This window comes from Bufo bufo, chromosome 4 (genome assembly GCF_905171765.1).
Source record: "Bufo bufo chromosome 4, aBufBuf1.1, whole genome shotgun sequence".
Lineage (NCBI taxonomy): Eukaryota > Metazoa > Chordata > Amphibia > Anura > Bufonidae > Bufo > Bufo bufo.
In genome coordinates this window covers 434,713,745-434,730,157 of record NC_053392.1, presented here as the reverse complement: position 1 = coordinate 434,730,157, position 16,413 = coordinate 434,713,745, and the positions used below count along the sequence as shown (strand labels likewise).

The 16,413-nt window shown below is 43.4% G+C and overlaps 1 protein-coding gene across 3 annotated transcripts in view; it reads left to right on the top strand.

Moving 5' to 3' along the window:
* Nucleotides 1–16,413, top strand: part of SNX9 (sorting nexin 9) — a 254,249-nt gene that overhangs the window by 107,982 nt on the left and 129,854 nt on the right. For all 3 annotated transcript variants that reach the window (XM_040429364.1, XM_040429365.1, XM_040429363.1), the window contains exon 3: nt 6,683–6,757. In XM_040429364.1, the coding sequence (XP_040285298.1) occupies nt 6,683–6,757 (75 nt within the window). The remainder of the gene's footprint in view (nt 1–6,682; nt 6,758–16,413) is intronic.

Sequence of the window (16,413 nt, the reverse complement as noted above, 5' to 3'; positions counted from 1 at the left end):
TCTGCCCATCCCCTGCCGCTAGTACCGCCCATCCCACGTGGTGTCGCCGGCGTGTGACGTCACTTGCTGCGTCCGTGTCTGATCTCAGGCGCAATGCCTCTGCCCAGGTTATCCACCTGATGCGCGGGACTCGTGACCGGGAGATTCGCGGCGCTCCTATTTGGCGTCGCATCCTGATGACGTCAGTGAGGAGGAGGTGTGGCGGAGGAGAGGCGCAAATATTTAAAGACCACTACCTAGGTATACTACGCGGCTGGTTTAGATCGTTGTTTCCCCCAACCAGAGGGGACTCACTTGATAGTGGATCATTGTATCCCCCTGACCGTCCAGCGTAGGACTACACCTCCTGTGCAAGACCGCATCCCACCACCCTGGGATAGTGGATACAAGCCTTTGCTGCTTGTTTTCTTCCCAGTGTTTATTTAGCCTCAGGCCATATACCTGTGGTTATCCATCCGTCATCTTCCTGCATTTACTCCCCTGAAGAGTCACGGACAGAAACGTGCCACGTCGGGAGGTCATTGGAAGCACCATAATTTTTTGCACTGGCAAACTGTTTTGTAGTTTTAGGGATAAGGTCCAAGATAGGGGCAGGCATCCGGACGGGGTCGCCCTTTCCAGGGCGAGTGCTCTGTGTAGATAGGCAGAAGTAAAATAGCCCCCTCCACCTTTGATTAGGTTATATAGGACCAGTCCTATTGTTCCATCTACACGGCTACACTGCAGATCCACAATTTCCCGTACTGCATACATCCAGTGTCTCCTGCACCTATCATCTCGGACCTATCCCAATATCTACAAGGGTCTGGTAAGACTGCTCACGTCTGTCATAGACGGAGCAGATTTATTGTGTCTACCAGCCATCAGGGTACCATTATGTTGGCCCGTTTATGTACACTCACCTAAAGAATTATTAGGAACACCTGTTCTATTTCTCATTAATGTAATTATCTAGTCAACCAATCACATGGCAGTTGCTTCAATGCATTTAGGGGTGTGGTCATGGTCAAGACAATCTCCTGAACTCCAAACTGAATGTCAGAATGGGAAAGAGAGGTGATTTAAGCAATTTTCAGCGTGGCATGGTTGTTGGTGCCAGACAGGCCGGTCTGAGTATTTCACAATCTGCTCAGTTACTGGGATTTTCATGCACAACCATTTCTAGGGTTTACAAAGAATGGTGTGAAAAGGGAAAAACATCCAGTATGTGGCAGTCCTGTGGGCAAAAATGCATTGTGGATGCTAGAGGTCAGAGGAGAATGGGCCGACTGATTCAAGCTGATAGAAGAGCAACGTTGACTGAAATAACCACTCGTTACAACCGAGGTATGCAGCAAAGCATTTGTGAAGCCACAACACGCACAACCTTGAGGCGGATAGGCTACAACAGCAGAAGACCCCACCGGGTACCACTCCTCTCCACTACAAATAGGAAAAAGGGGCTACAATTTACACGAGCTCACCAAAATTGGACTGTTGAAGACTGGAAAAATGTTGCCTGGTCTGAGTCTCGATTTCTGTTGAGACATTCAAATGGTAGAGTCCGAATTTGGCGTAAACAGAATGAGAACATGTATCCATCCTCTGATGGCTACTTCCAGCAGGATAATGCACCATGTCACAAAGCTCGAATCATTTCAAATTGGTTTCTTGAACATGACAATGAGTTCACTGTACTAAAATGGCCCCCACAGTCACCAGATCTCAACCCAATAGAACATCTTTGGGATGTGGTGGAACGGGAGCTTCGTGCCCTGGATGTGCATCCCTCAAATCTCCATCAACTGCAAGATGCTATCCTATCAATATGGGCCAACATTTCTAAAGAATGCTATCAGCACCTTGTTGAATCAATGCCACGTAGAATTAAGGCAGTTCTGAAGGCAAAAGGGGGTCCAACACTGTATTAGTATGGTGTTCCTAATAATTCTTTAGGTGAGTGTATGTATGTCTGTATTTTGTAGTGAGTCTTATTATTCTGTCCATTCTAGACCTTATTAATAGTTATATTTTAAAATAATCACACTTCCCGTCCCCCCTCCGTAGGGGCCCATCTTCTGCTCATTTACTTTGGAGTGCTAACATAGCCTGAATAGACTTAGAGCTCTGATCCATTTCTGCAGTCGGAGTGGTCCCATAAAGATGGACGCGCCTCCACCAGTTGGATGAGGAGCTCGTTATCAATGGTAGGGACCTCAAGCTCCTCATATTCTCTGGTGGAGCCTCTGGAACCCTGAAAGAAAAAGAAATACAAAATTCACTAAAAGTCCAAATACAAAATGCAAATTACAACTACTTAATCAAGACTTACACGTCTATGACCGCCACGCACATTCCCGCGAACTCTGGAGGCTACTGGGGGATCCTCGCTGGCGGCTCTAGGTGCAGGTTGCTAAAACAAAAACTAAAAACGTTTTAACCATAATGTATTTAAAAAAATATATGTATGTGTATATATATATATGTGTGTGTATATATATATATATATATATATATATATATATAGATAGATAGATATAGATGAATTTAATTATGCACTTGCATGGTTTTTATGTAATGTACTGTATATTATATTTTATTCCTTGAATGCACTTTGTCACTTTATTGTGTAGTGTCCATATTTGATATTATATGGAAATGATATGTTTTTTATATATGACTTTTTCACTGATCATCAATTATGTAATGTCACTGATCACTTTGATACACCTTTTATAAGTTTGCTGTTCACTTTGTACCAATGCTTGAGAAAGGCTCATGTATGAGCCGAAACGTCGCTCCGTGCCACTTTATGGGTGAATAAAGTTTCTTCACTGACAATTTTGAAAGTCTACAGGAGTGAAGTCCAATTTGTCTTTCTATACTAGTGGGTAAGCACGTATTCCCATACTTGGGCTCTGCACCCGTTTCCCCCTTTTTTGGATGGTGCTGCTGGTGATTTTTTCATATGTGTGTGTGTGTGTGTATGTATGTATGTATGTGTGTATGTGTGTGTATATATATATATATATATATATATATATATATATATATATATATATATATATTCGGGTCCATAAATATTGGGACATCAACACAATTCTAAGATTTGTGGCTCTATACACCACCACAATGGATTTAAAAAGAAACAAACAGCTTTAATTTGAGGGTATTTACATCCAATTCAGGTGAACGGTGTAGGAATTACAACAGTTTGCATATGTGCCTCCCACTTGTTAAGGGACCAAAAGTAATGGGACAATTGGCTTCTCAGCTGTTCCATGGCCAGGTGTGTGGAGAAGAAAAGGAACTGCTCATGATCCTAAGCATACCACCTCATCAGTGAAGCATAGTCGTGGTAGTGTCATGGCGTGGGCATGTATGGCTGCCAATGGAACTGGTTCTCCTGTATTTATTGATGATGTGACTGCTGACAAAAGCAGCAGGATGAATTCTGAAGTGTTTCGGGCAAGATTATCTGCTCATAATCAGCCAAATGCTTCAGAACTCATTGGACGGCGCTTCACAGTGCAGATGGACAATGACCCAAAGCATACTGCAAAAGCAACCAAAGAGTTTTTTTAAGGGAAAGAAGTGGAATGTTATGCAATGGCCAAGTCAATCACCTGACCTGAATCCGATTGAGGATGCATTTCACTTCCTGAAGACAAAACTGAAGGGAAAATGCCCTAAGAACAAGCAGGAACTGAAGACCGTTGCAGTAGAGGCCTGGCATAGCATCACCAGGGATGAAACCCAGCGTCTGGTAATGTCTATGCTTTCCAGACTTCAGGCTGTAATTGACTGCAAAGGATTTGCAACCAAGTATTAAAAAGTGAAAGTTAGATTTATGATTATTATTCTGTCCCATTACTTTTGGACCCTTAACAAGTGGGAGGCACATATGCAAACTGTTGTAATTCCTACATCGTTCACCTGATTTGGATGTAAATACCCTCAAATTAAAGCTGACAGTCTGCAGTTAAAGCACATCTACTTCGTTTAATTTCAAATCCATTGTGGAGGTGTATAGAGCCAAAAATCTTACAATTGTGTCGATGTCCCAATATTTATGGACCTGACTGTGTATATGTATGTGTGTGTGTGTATATATACTTCTTGACAGCCCCGGTCCGGGCTTGGTCCACCTCCCCTAGACGATGGTGGTGAGCGGGCCTCGGCAGGTGAGCCGGCCACAGCTGGAGTGCTGGCCGATGATAATGATGATGAAGAAGCCTATAATAAGAGCACATACTGATTAATGCAACAAATCAAACAGTACAAACTCCAAGCGTTGATTTTATACTTACCGGCCTCTGAATACGACGGCGCCTTCTGGGTGGGTGTCTCCAATCAATAGTTTGTGGGGAAGACATCTGTACGCAACATAATACCAGACAAAATGCAGATAACGTTAAAAGAACTTGTTTAGAGCACGGTTTCCAGAGATATTACCCAATTTTTTTTTACAATACTTACTTTATAAAATATAAATTGGTGCTTGCCCACCACAAAACTTTCTATTAAAACTTTAATTTTTTGGCGAACCTAATAAAAAAATAATAATAGTCCCCCCCCAGTGCCATAATTCCCCCCCCAGTTCCATAATTCCCCCCCCCCCCCCAGTGCCAGCAGCCCCCACAAAGCCAGCCCCCCAATGCCAACAGCCCCCCCCCCCCAGTGATAGATAGATAGAAAAAAAATAAAGACAGACAACAGACAAAACTTCCAATACTTACCAGTGTTCAGCAAGTCGATGATCCAAGATGGCCGACGATGATGGGAGGGAAAGAAAATTACTGGGCATGCGCAGGGACGTGAAAGTTTTGAAACGGATCAGTCTCAAAGCGGAGCCAGTACAAACGGATCCATTTGGCTCCGCATCGTCGGGCGTTCGCCTAAACGCAGCAAGCGGAACAGTGACCGAACGCAGTCCAGCTGATGCATTCTGAGCTGATCCTTATCCATTCAGAATGTATTAGGGCTGAACTGATCCGTTTGGGGCCGCTTGTGAGAGCCCTGAAACGGATCTCACAAGCGGACCCAGAAACGCCAGTGTGAAAGTAGCCTAACTTTTTGTCCTGCTCCCTCTAATTCACAAATCATAATCTATTCTGTAATACATAGTACTGGGTAATAGGATGTCATGTGTTTTACTTATGACATAATTTCTTGGCAAAAAATATTATCTCAGCTGTCGTATTACTAAAAAGTCCAGAGTCCAGTCACTTTATTACTTATTCATTAGTGAATGAGGTTTCCCTGCTGCTTAAAGAGGAAGCTGTACATTGTCTCAGACTAGATGACTCAATGCTAAAGAGCTAATTTCTTATATTTATAGAATTCTTATCAATGTAGGAAGACATGTGATGCGTGACTGAGGCAGTGATGCAGCCTAAAATTGTGTTTTCTAATAGAATGTCAGTGATCGGTGATAATGCCGATAGGAGACATTTAACCGACGGAATCAAATGCGACCACGGCATCTGAGAGGTAAAAAACCCAGGAGCGCCTTTCCCTTGCTGAGATCGGGGAAGGTGTCCCTTAGCCTGCGCAAGGCTTCTAGACCTATTAATGGTATATTCCAATGCAGGCCTGCAGGTGACAGTATTGGATTGGAATATACTAATTTTTGTATTCCGTAAAGGATAAAATTCCATTACTGAATAAAAATGGCCTAAATTTATTTTTTTTAAACAAAAATTTTAAAACATCCCCCTTTCTCCATATTGAAATAAATATAAAGAAGAAAAAAATTAACATCATGGGCATTGCTGCATCCAAAAATGTCCATGTTATTAAAATATTAAAATATTTATCCCATACAGCAAACTTCAGATTGCTTCTCAAAAAAATTAGCCACTACACAGCTCCATAGACGTAACTATAAAAAAGTTATGGCAATTTTTTCAGTATTAAATCATAAGAAAACCTATGTAAAAGTGGTATCGTTGTAATCATACTTACCCAGAGAATGAAGGTAACAGGCTAGTTTTAGTGTATAAGAAACGCCATGTTTTTTTTTTTTTGCCAATTCCATCCCATTTGGGTTTATTTTCAGCTTTCCATTGTATGCAATGTTAAATGCTGCCACTAGAAAGTACAACTTGTCCCGCAAAAAACAATCCCTCATATGGCGATGTGAACGAAAAAATAAAGTGGCTCCAGGCAGGGAGTAAGAAATCAAAAATGCAAAAACAAAAAAATCACCATGTCTGGAAGAGGTTAATCATATTAATCGGATTCACTCAATGACTGCTTTACTAAATCATTTTAGACACATTTTCTTCTCTATGGCCCCCACCCTTGGATATTCACTAGACCCTAACTTCTGAAGATACCGTACATCTGTAGTGCTTTGATTATTTTCCTCTGTTTTCCTGACTGGTCCCCACCATTATTTCCTAGCTTTCTCCCTGTCCTTACCGGTTTGCTGGACAAATCATGCTTGGACCATTTTATTTTTTTATAGATTGCCGTGTCTATACTACATATATTGTAATCGTTTTATCATTTTTCTTGTATTCAGCAATACTGATTTTTCTTGTGAAAATAGAGGCATGCTAAGATCCAGCACCTTGAGCCTGGGCCTGATGTTTCATAATTCAGACTCCTCTATAGAGTCATGCATGTACTAATTGTGTATGTAATTTTCATGTAAGTCTGAGGTTTGTACCTGAATTTCTCACCATTTCTCTTGCAGGATGTTGGTGGAGGATGGATAGAAGTAAAGAATAACCAAGGTGAAAGAGGGCTTGTACCAACAGATTATGTTGAGGTAAGTGATATGTTAAAGAGCATCTGTCAGCAGATTTGTACTCCTGAAACTAAATGGCTGACCTGTTACATTTGCACTTGACAGCTGAAGACATCTGTGTTGGTGTTGGTCCCATGTTCATATGTGCCTACATTGCTGAGAAAAATGAAGATTAAATAGGCGTTGCCATTACACTCTCACCACAGCCACACCCTCATCACCTTGACAGGGCCAGGCAGTGAAAAGATCATCATGTCAATCAAAGTGTAGAGGTGTGGCAGTTGCAGAGAGAGCAGAGCCTCTAGGTGTAATGACAACGCCTTCGTTGCTCCTAGAGGCTCAATTGCCCCTGCGTCTTATGGGGCAAATACTAATGAGCGCTTCCATTATGGAAGCCCTAATTTGTACCGGAGGACCAGGAAGCGATGAAAGCTCTGTACTCTGCGTTTCTTGGTCCTCTTCTGTCGGCTGTGCAGTGGCTGCACACAGTTTGAGGGCGCTCTGTGACCTCACGCTGTGCTCGCCGGTTCACAGCACAGCCAACAGCAGGAGGAAGCAGATCGCGGGCAGTGAGGAGCGGCGGCGTCCAGGAGCAGGAGAGGTGGTTTATTTATTTTATTATACATGAGGCGCTGGGGGCCAAAATGATAGGCAATAGGGGGCTACAGAGGGCTCCTATGAGGCAATGGGGGCAATGTGAGAGGCAATGGGGGGCTACAGAGGTCTCATATGAGGCCATGGGGGCAATATGAGAGGCAATGTTGGGCTACAGAGGGCTCAAATGATGCCATGGGGCAGTATGAGGGGCTACAGAGGGCTCCTATGAGGCAATGGGGGCAATGTGAGAGGCAATGGGGGGCTACAGAGGGCTCATATGAGGCCATGGGGGCAATATGAGAGGCAATGTTGGGCTACAGAGGGCTAAAATGAGGCCATGGGGCAATATGAGAGGCAATAGGGGGCTACAGAGGGCTCATATGAGGCAATGGGGTCTGCTAAGGGCCAAAATGAGAGGCTATGGGGGCTACAGAGGGCTGATATGGGCAATGGGGCTAATATAAGAGGCAGTGGGGGCTGATATGAGGTCTGATTGGGGGTCATTCACATTGGGGTCTGATCTGAGGTCTTGTTGGGGTCTTATTAACCTATTCAGTCGTTGTTTCCTGTCCTTGGGTATGCGTGGAAGCTTCTCCTGGAGTGCCAGGAACATCTTTATCGCCCAGCTTTAGTCTCAGCAGCAGAACGCCCCACAATGTGGGAGGGCTGGAGCAGAGAATGAGTACCCCGGGGACGCATGGCCTCCCTTAGACACGGACGCCGCTAAGAAGCCTGTGGATCCCTCTGTCTTAGCCCTCAGCTCGGTAAGCCTCCTCCCTTGAGAGGGTACTTGTGTGTAGCTTTCACTGGGTGTTTTAGTATTTTACTCTACAAAAATACACCCCTGGTGTAGGGTGTCATTTTCTCTATCCCTGCCTGTCCCTATTAAAGTTTTACCTTGATCCTTTTAGGGCAGAGAGACCATGATGCCTAAACTAGCAAGTGGAGACCCATGCCGCAAAAAATGTGCCATAATGCCGCAAGTCGTTCTCCTCAAAGTCCAAAAAACCTTTGTGTCCTAAATGCACTGAAAAGGTGGTTACAGAGGAGTCGCCCTCCTTCCTTGAAACCATGAGAGCCATGATAAAGGAAGAAGTCAATGCAGCGGTGAACCTCAAAGATTATGTCACAATCCCCTGGCCCATCCACCTCTCATAGGTCTCCTGCTTCTAATACAGCATTTGACCTAGATGAAGGGGAATTACTATCTGATTCAAACTCCTCCTCTGATGATAATGGTGCTGGGAAACCTTTGTTTCTTCCGGAAGAAACAGAAGGACTTCTAAAAACTATAAGCGCCACTATGAATATAGAAGAGGTCAAGGAAACCCATTCCATCCAGGACCAAATGTTTCAGGGGCTGGGTGAAAGAAAGGAGAGATCCTTTCGCATCCATAACCATATTAAAGCCCTAATATCCAGGGAATGGAGAGACCCAGAAAAGAGATCGGCTGTAACTAATTCCTTCAAAAGAAAATACCCCTTTTTAGAGTCTGACTCTAATCTGTGGGATAAGACACCGAAGGTAGATGCCCCAGTGGCACGTATTTAAAAAAAAACTTCCCTCCCATTTGACGACACGGGTCTCCTTAGAGATCCCATAGATAAGAAATGCAAAAATTTGCTAAAGAAATTATGGGAGACAAATACTGCCATGTTACGTCCCAGCATAGCATCTACTTGTACAGTCAGATCATTATCTGTCTGGCTAGACCAATTAGATCACCTGGCAGCACATACCCCTAGAGAGGAGTGTGAGGAATATGGATTAATATTTACTGTCAGCCATGTCCTCACACCCCCATTTGCTGACAGATAGCAGAGGTAGTGAACTCCACAGGAGGGCCCTGCTTCAAAGCCCCAGGCCTGATTGTCATCTGATGCACCTCTTGGCATGTTCAGTGTACATGCAAAATTAGTTTCCAGCCATCTGAGTGTCAGATGGCAAGGAAGAAAGCCCAGGGGGTCCAGGCTTCAAGGAGAATGTCACACCTCACCTCCACCTGTTTGGAGCCAACTGAATCCTGCAGGAAAACCCCCAACAGGGGGTATCCGCCCTTTGCCCAGGATCAATGAAACCTCCCAGACATGTTGGCACCTACCTTTCATAAGGAATTATGAACCGCCTGGCCATCGCAGGCGCAAACCGGATACATATTTGTGTCCCGGTGGCCACGAGGTACATTCCCATGGTCTTTGTTTAATGGGACGAGGTCAGGGTAGGGGGATATCCATATCTCCCTATAGAAACCACATAACGGTACCAGGTTTGGGCTCTACTTGTAGCCGGAACCCAGGCAGGTCCATTGGTCCCAGAACCATCTCCCTATGACCCTCTGGTCTGGAGCTATGAACCCTAAAGGGTTTTGTGGGTCATTTGCTGCCAGCCCAGAAGAGGGGGAGTGGACCCCTCCCTGAGGCCGGGAGGTGAGGGGCTGGCTACAGGTTAAAAGTCTGGTGCCAGCAAGTAGGCGCGTCTTTCTCTGAAGAGGGGTCACATCCTACAAATGTGTTTAGAGGGACCCAGGAAATAGCTGAGATCACGGCCCTTCATGTGGACTCCAGCAAAGAACATCTCCCAACCAAAAGGAACTTTAGTCTTACCCGGTAACTGACTTTTACACTGCTTAACCCTGTTGTAACCATATAACCTGTAATCTGTAACCTCAGACCACTGTATATATTGTCTGTGTATATTGTGTTAAATCTAGTGTGCCCATACGGCGATTAAATCTATAATTTAATCTTGTGCTATCTTGTATCTCGATCACGAATCCCCACGTCCGTGTTTTGGCCTAGTTATAAGCTACCGCGGGTTGGTTTCTGACCCTATATAATCCTGTTAGCGGACCGGGCTTATATCAAACGAGAAGCTGGTAGCAGATACCCAGGCTGAGGAGTCGCTGTCTCACTGCGGCAGTGAAAAGGCTCTCTCAGCTTGTTGCCTCTCTGTGCCCACGTGGACAGGAGGTGTGTGTAAGCTATACCAACCTGACCTTACGTGCTCCACTGGAGGGCGTAACTTCACGTTTTTGGTAGACCCGTGACCATACCACGTCTCGTGAGCTCGACATAGTTGACGTCAAGCGGGCACGAGGTGTGGTATTCATCACAAGGAGATCTTAGCCTCCTTACCTACATTAAAGAAAGCATCTACCTTCCTGGCGGACGCATCGGCTGATTTAGTCAGATTCTCTGCTAGGTCTGCTGCATTAATGCAACCAGAAGAGCGATCTGGCTTCGTACGTAGTCTGGGATGCAAGTTCTAAAAACCGCCTATGTTCAATACCATGTGAGGGAGACAGATTATTTGGCTTGACCCTGGATGACATACTTGATAGAGCCTCTGATAAGACAAAAGGTTTTCCAATGGAAAACCGTTACTTCCATCATAGACAGTCCTTTCAAAACCAGAAAAGATCAGAGTTGGACCAGAAGAAAAAAGAGGGGTCAAGAAGGTGGCAACCATCCAGGGGCAGAGGAAGAGGATTCCTTTTTAACCCTGAAAATTCCTCCAATTCCAAGCAATGATGCCATATACCAGGTGTGGGGCAGACTACAACATTTTTCTCCCATCTGGGAAAGTATCCGAGCCTCCCCATGAGTGGTAAATTCTTTGAAGCAAGGCCTAAGACTGGAATTTCTGTCCCATCCCCCAGACCGTTTTTTTATAAACAAAAAATTGCCTCACAAGGAAAAGCAAACTTGTCTGGAGTCAGAGATATTATCTCTAGTACACAAGAAGGTAATTCAGCCGGTTCCAGAAAATCAACAAGGCAAAGGTTATTATTCTCTAGTATTCCTTATAAAAAACAAAATGGATCCTTCTGTTTAATAATACATTTAAATTCCTTAAACAGATCCATCATCTACAAAGGGTTCAAGATGGAGTCAATAAAGTATACAAAAATGTTCTCTCACAAGACTGCTTCATGCCTACTATAAACCTTCAAGACCCATATTATCACGTCCCAATATACTACTACCATCAAAAATTTCTGAGAATCGCAGTTTTCATAAAGGATCAATTATGCCATTTTCAGTTCTCAGCCCCGAGGGTATTCCCAAAAATTATGTTGGAGGTAACGAAATATCTTCACTTACAAGGAATCCAAATCATCCCATATTTGGACGATTTCCTGATAGCCTCTCCATCACAGGAAATCCTACAGTCCCACCTTTTCCAAGTCCAAAAATGTTTCTCCACCTTGGGTTGAGTGATAAATTTAAAAAAATCTGACTTGGTTCCAGACCAGAGGAAGCTTTTCCTAGGAGTTCTCCTGGACTCTCATTGTCTAATGTCTTTTCTTCACCTAGAAAAACAGAATTGTCTTCTTCAGAAACTTTCTCCGTTCTGCAGCCAGAGAATCTCCCCCATAAGAAACATCATGACCATCCTAGGTCTCCTGACGGCTACAGTCCCATCAGTCAGATGGGCCCAAAGCCACACAAGGATCCTTTAAGTGTTCCTTCTATCCTCCTGGGACGGCACCAACTCTATGCTAGAGAAACTAATCTTCATTCCCATGGCCATAAAAAGGTCTTTGTGGTGGAGAATTTAAAAAAATCTGCAGACGGGGGTATATTGGCGTCAAGAAACACAAATGATAGTGACCATGGATGCCAGCAGTTTAGGGTGGGGTGGTCACTCAGAAGGGAGAATAGTTCAGGTAACATGGGGGGAAGATATGGAAAATGCATCATCCAACCTAAAAGAACTGACAGCCATTTAGTATGTCATTGTCTCCCTTCATACTCCCTCATCTCCAAAAGATATAAAGGTATTCTCAGACAATACCACGGCAGTCGCCTACTTAAACAAGCAAGGAGGAACCAGAAGCTATCCCTTAGCAGCTGTGGCAAGAGACATCTTCCTTTGGACGGAGAAAAACCTCACATCACTATCAGCAGTACATGTCAGAGGAGAGGACAATACAATAGCCGATTTCCTCAGTCGCCAAACATTAAAAGGAGAATGGTCTCTGAATCATCAAATCTTTCAAAAGATCTGCAAAAAATGGGGAGTTCCAGACTTAGACCTTTTTGCCACAAAAAGCAACAGACAGACCATGAAGTTTTGCTCCCTGTCCAGACTGGATCAGCCATTATGGGTGGATGTACTTTCCCAACCATGGCCCAAATCCCTTCTTTATGCCTTTCCTCCCTTCAGTTTGATCCCAAAAGCACTGATGAAGGTAGAGGAGGAAGGGGCCAGGGTAATATTCATTGCTCCCTTCTGGCCAAGAACATCGTGGTTTCCCCTCCTACTCAAACTGCAGGAATATTCTGGACTCTCACGTCAACACCAGACCTTCTCCACCAAGGGCCGATACATCATCCAAAAATATACCAGCTAAATTTGATGGCCTGGAGACTGAACGACTCGCCTTGAAAAAGAAAGGCTTATCAGACGCCGTAATCTCCACATTAATGTTAAGTCGAAAGCCCATAACATCAAAGATCTACCTAAGGACCTGGAATGCTTTCCTATCCTTCTCTGGTAATGTGGTTTCCCCAGAAATTCCACAGATTCTACTTATTTTTTTTTTTTTTTTCACAAGAAGGCCTGGATAAAGGCCTACGTCCTGCAACACTTAAGGTACGGGTATCAGCCTTAAGTGCATTTCTGGACATTAGGCTAGCAGATTCTCCGTTAATTAAAAGTTTTTTGAAAGGTGCTATGAGAAGTACACCCATCTCCCGTTCCATTGTTCCACCCTGGGATTTCAACCTGGTTCTTTCAGTCCTGATGGAACCTCAGTTTGAACCTGTTGAAGAAATTTTTCCTAAACTTCTCACATTAAAAACGTTTTTTCTAGTCGCAATAACAACTGCTAGAAGAGTGGGGGAGATACAAGCTTTCTCCTGCAAACCTCCATATCTGGTAGTTCTATACGATCGCATAGTCCTCAGGCACTGCCTTTCCTTTCTTTCAAAAGTCATTTCCAGATTCCATTGCGAACAAGAGGTCTCATTACTTTCCTTCTGCCCATCTCCATCCTTGGAAAAGGAAGAGAAGTACCATAATCTGGACGTGAGAAGAAGCGTTTTATCCTACCTTAATACTACCAGTACCTTCAGGTGTTCTGATCAACTCTTCCTCCAGTACCAGGGTCCTAACAAAGGACGAGCAGCCAGCAAATCCTCCATATCAAGATGGATAAGAAATTTTATTAGCTCAGCCTATATTCAAAAGGATCTTGTTCCTCCAGCTGGTATAAGAGCTCACTCGACTAGAGCGATGTCATCTTCCTGGGCGGAGTCTGCATCCGTCTCATTGGACCAAATTTGCAGGGCGGCTACATGGGCTAACCCTATGACTTTCTTCAATCATTACAAATTAGACATCCATTAAAACCAGGAATTGTCTTTTGGTCGCAGAGTTCTTTCAGCTGCGGTCCCCCCCTAGAATAACTACTCTGTCAATCCTCCTGTAAGTGCCGTTGTGGAGGCGCCGGGGAAAATAGAAAATTACTCTTACCGGTAATTGGGTTTTCCAATAGCCTCCACAACGGCACTGGGATTTCCCACCCTTTTTATTTTCTTATTGTTATATGATGATGTAATTGATTTTTTTGAGCAGTGTGTGTGTGTGTGTGTGTGTGTATATATATATATATATATATATATATATATATATATATATATATATATAAATGAGAAAAATCAGACTGCACTCCAAACGGTTCTTCAGTAAAACAGTAAATTGTTTTTATTCACCCATGTGGTGGCAAAAAGCGACGTTTCGGCTCAACATGAGCCTTTCTCAAGCATTGATAAGAAGTGCAAAACGTGCCAATAAAACCGATACATCAACATAACTGATACTTAATAAAAAAACTGTGTAAAAAGTATACAAGCATACATAAAAAAATTCATCCTCATGATCATTAGTAAAGTGACTAGTGCTACAAATAAATCAAGTACATAATATAGCTGAATATCATATATTATTACATAAAATACATACACATTCTCAGCTGTTCCTTGTGTATACATGATTAGTAATATAACATTAATTGTGAACATGTGTACAGGGAATATACTGATGAATTGATACCTGGGGGAGTGATGGTGCCCACATATACTGTCACGCTGTTCAGCGCGTCTCCAGGATGTTACCGTGCATGACCCGATCGCATATGCATCATCAGCCGGCGTCCGAGCGGTGTCGCACATGTCCAGTAACGTCACACGTGAGTGACGTGACAGGCGCACATTGCAGTCACTCGCCACGTCACATCCACCGATGATAGAAGAAGGAGGCGCATGCGCACTGTCATTATTTGAGATGGCAACCGCCATATTAGAAGAGGGAATATAACCAGTATATGTATAAACACTATAATAGAAGCTGACATCCTGCGCCGTTCTACATCGTGTCACGATGGGTAAATCCCACTACCAGCTATGCAAAAGGAGGTCCCCACTTTTCTAAGATGGGAAACCCTCCTCTAATTGTTACCCAGATGCTGCAAGCACGTTAGTGCCATCCGCACCGTGGGTCACATTCTTACTGCAATACGTGACCTAGAGGGTTCTCCTCAGTTACATGTAACAGAACGGTAATTGTCATAGGGTCAAAAGTCAGCAATATGAACCTAGTCATTATCTTTTTTTATAAAAACATCCTTCATTATATGCAATCGGGACAGCGGCACCAACCCCCAGAGAACAAACTCGACATTTATACAATAAAAGGAAGAAATTCATTGTGGGCTCCTCATCCACCATCCAGGCTCATCAGTTTTCCGTCATATCTTCCCCCAAAATTCAAGTGTACCTAAAATAATACAAGAATGTTAGTGATACAAGTAACAGTAAAGGAACCTAATACCATTGTTTTACTTATTTTGTTATTTTTATTAATACTTTTTCCAATATCCATTTTTTATCATATATTTTTTATTATCAATGAACTTGTCCCCAACAGGAGGGAATACTTTACATACCACTAGCAGCAATATAAAGGGCAAACGTGCCTCCTCACATACCACCTCCATACCTATAATCAATATTTAATCCATTAGGATGTAGACTGTTAAGAGTTTGAATCCAAAATGATTCTCTCTTTTTAAGTAAAGCTATACGATCACCACCCCTCCGTGGCATTTGAATCTGGTCTATGATCCAGCATCTTAGATCTTTTTCATTGTGCTTTTTAAGTGAAAAATGCCTTGGTACTGGAAGATCTGTACGTCCCTTTCTGATAGTGAATCTATGATTATTAAGCCTGGTCTTAAGGTCCGTAAAAGTTTCACCTACATATAGTAACTGACAGGGACAGGAGAGAACGTACACTACAAAAGTAGAGTCACATGATAGATGGAACTTAATGGGGTATGTTATTCCCGTATTGGGATGTGTAAATATCTTGGATCTGCAGATGAACTGACAGTTGACACAATGAAGGCACGGGAAACAACCAGTGCCTGATGGTGCCAGCGTGGTTTGTCTAGTGACGACTTTGGGTCCAACATCAGCTTTCACTAGCTGGTCTCTGATGTTTTTACATCTCCGATAAGCGCAAAGGGGAGGTGTCCTAAATTCAGGCACCACCTTTTTACAACCACTTTAATATGGGCCAATGTCTCCTCAGAATCGTATTAATATCATTACTGTATTCGGAGTAGGTAGATGCAAATGTAACCCTATTTTCTGTCTTCCTTTTTTTTATTATTAACCTGTAATAGGGAATCTCTGTCTAAAGCTAATGCTTTTTCCTTCTGTGCCACCAGTAGTGCACTGGGGTACCCTCGTCGTTTGAATTTAGAGATCATCTCATCAACAGTTTTGTCTAAGGTATCACTATCTGTGACTATCCTTGCCCTCAAGAACTGCGAGTACGGTAAATGTTTCACCATACTGCGAGGGTGACAACTCTCATACCTCAGCGTCATGTTTCTATCAGTTGGTTTTATGTAAAGTTGCGTAATTATCCATTTAACAGTGACCTCCACATTGCCCATCCATTTAACAGTGACCTCCACATTGCCCTTCCCTTTAACAGTGAACTCCACAGCGGCCGTCCGTTTAATATTGGCCCCTGCTCCCCATGCATGTAGCAGTGTAGTTGTGGC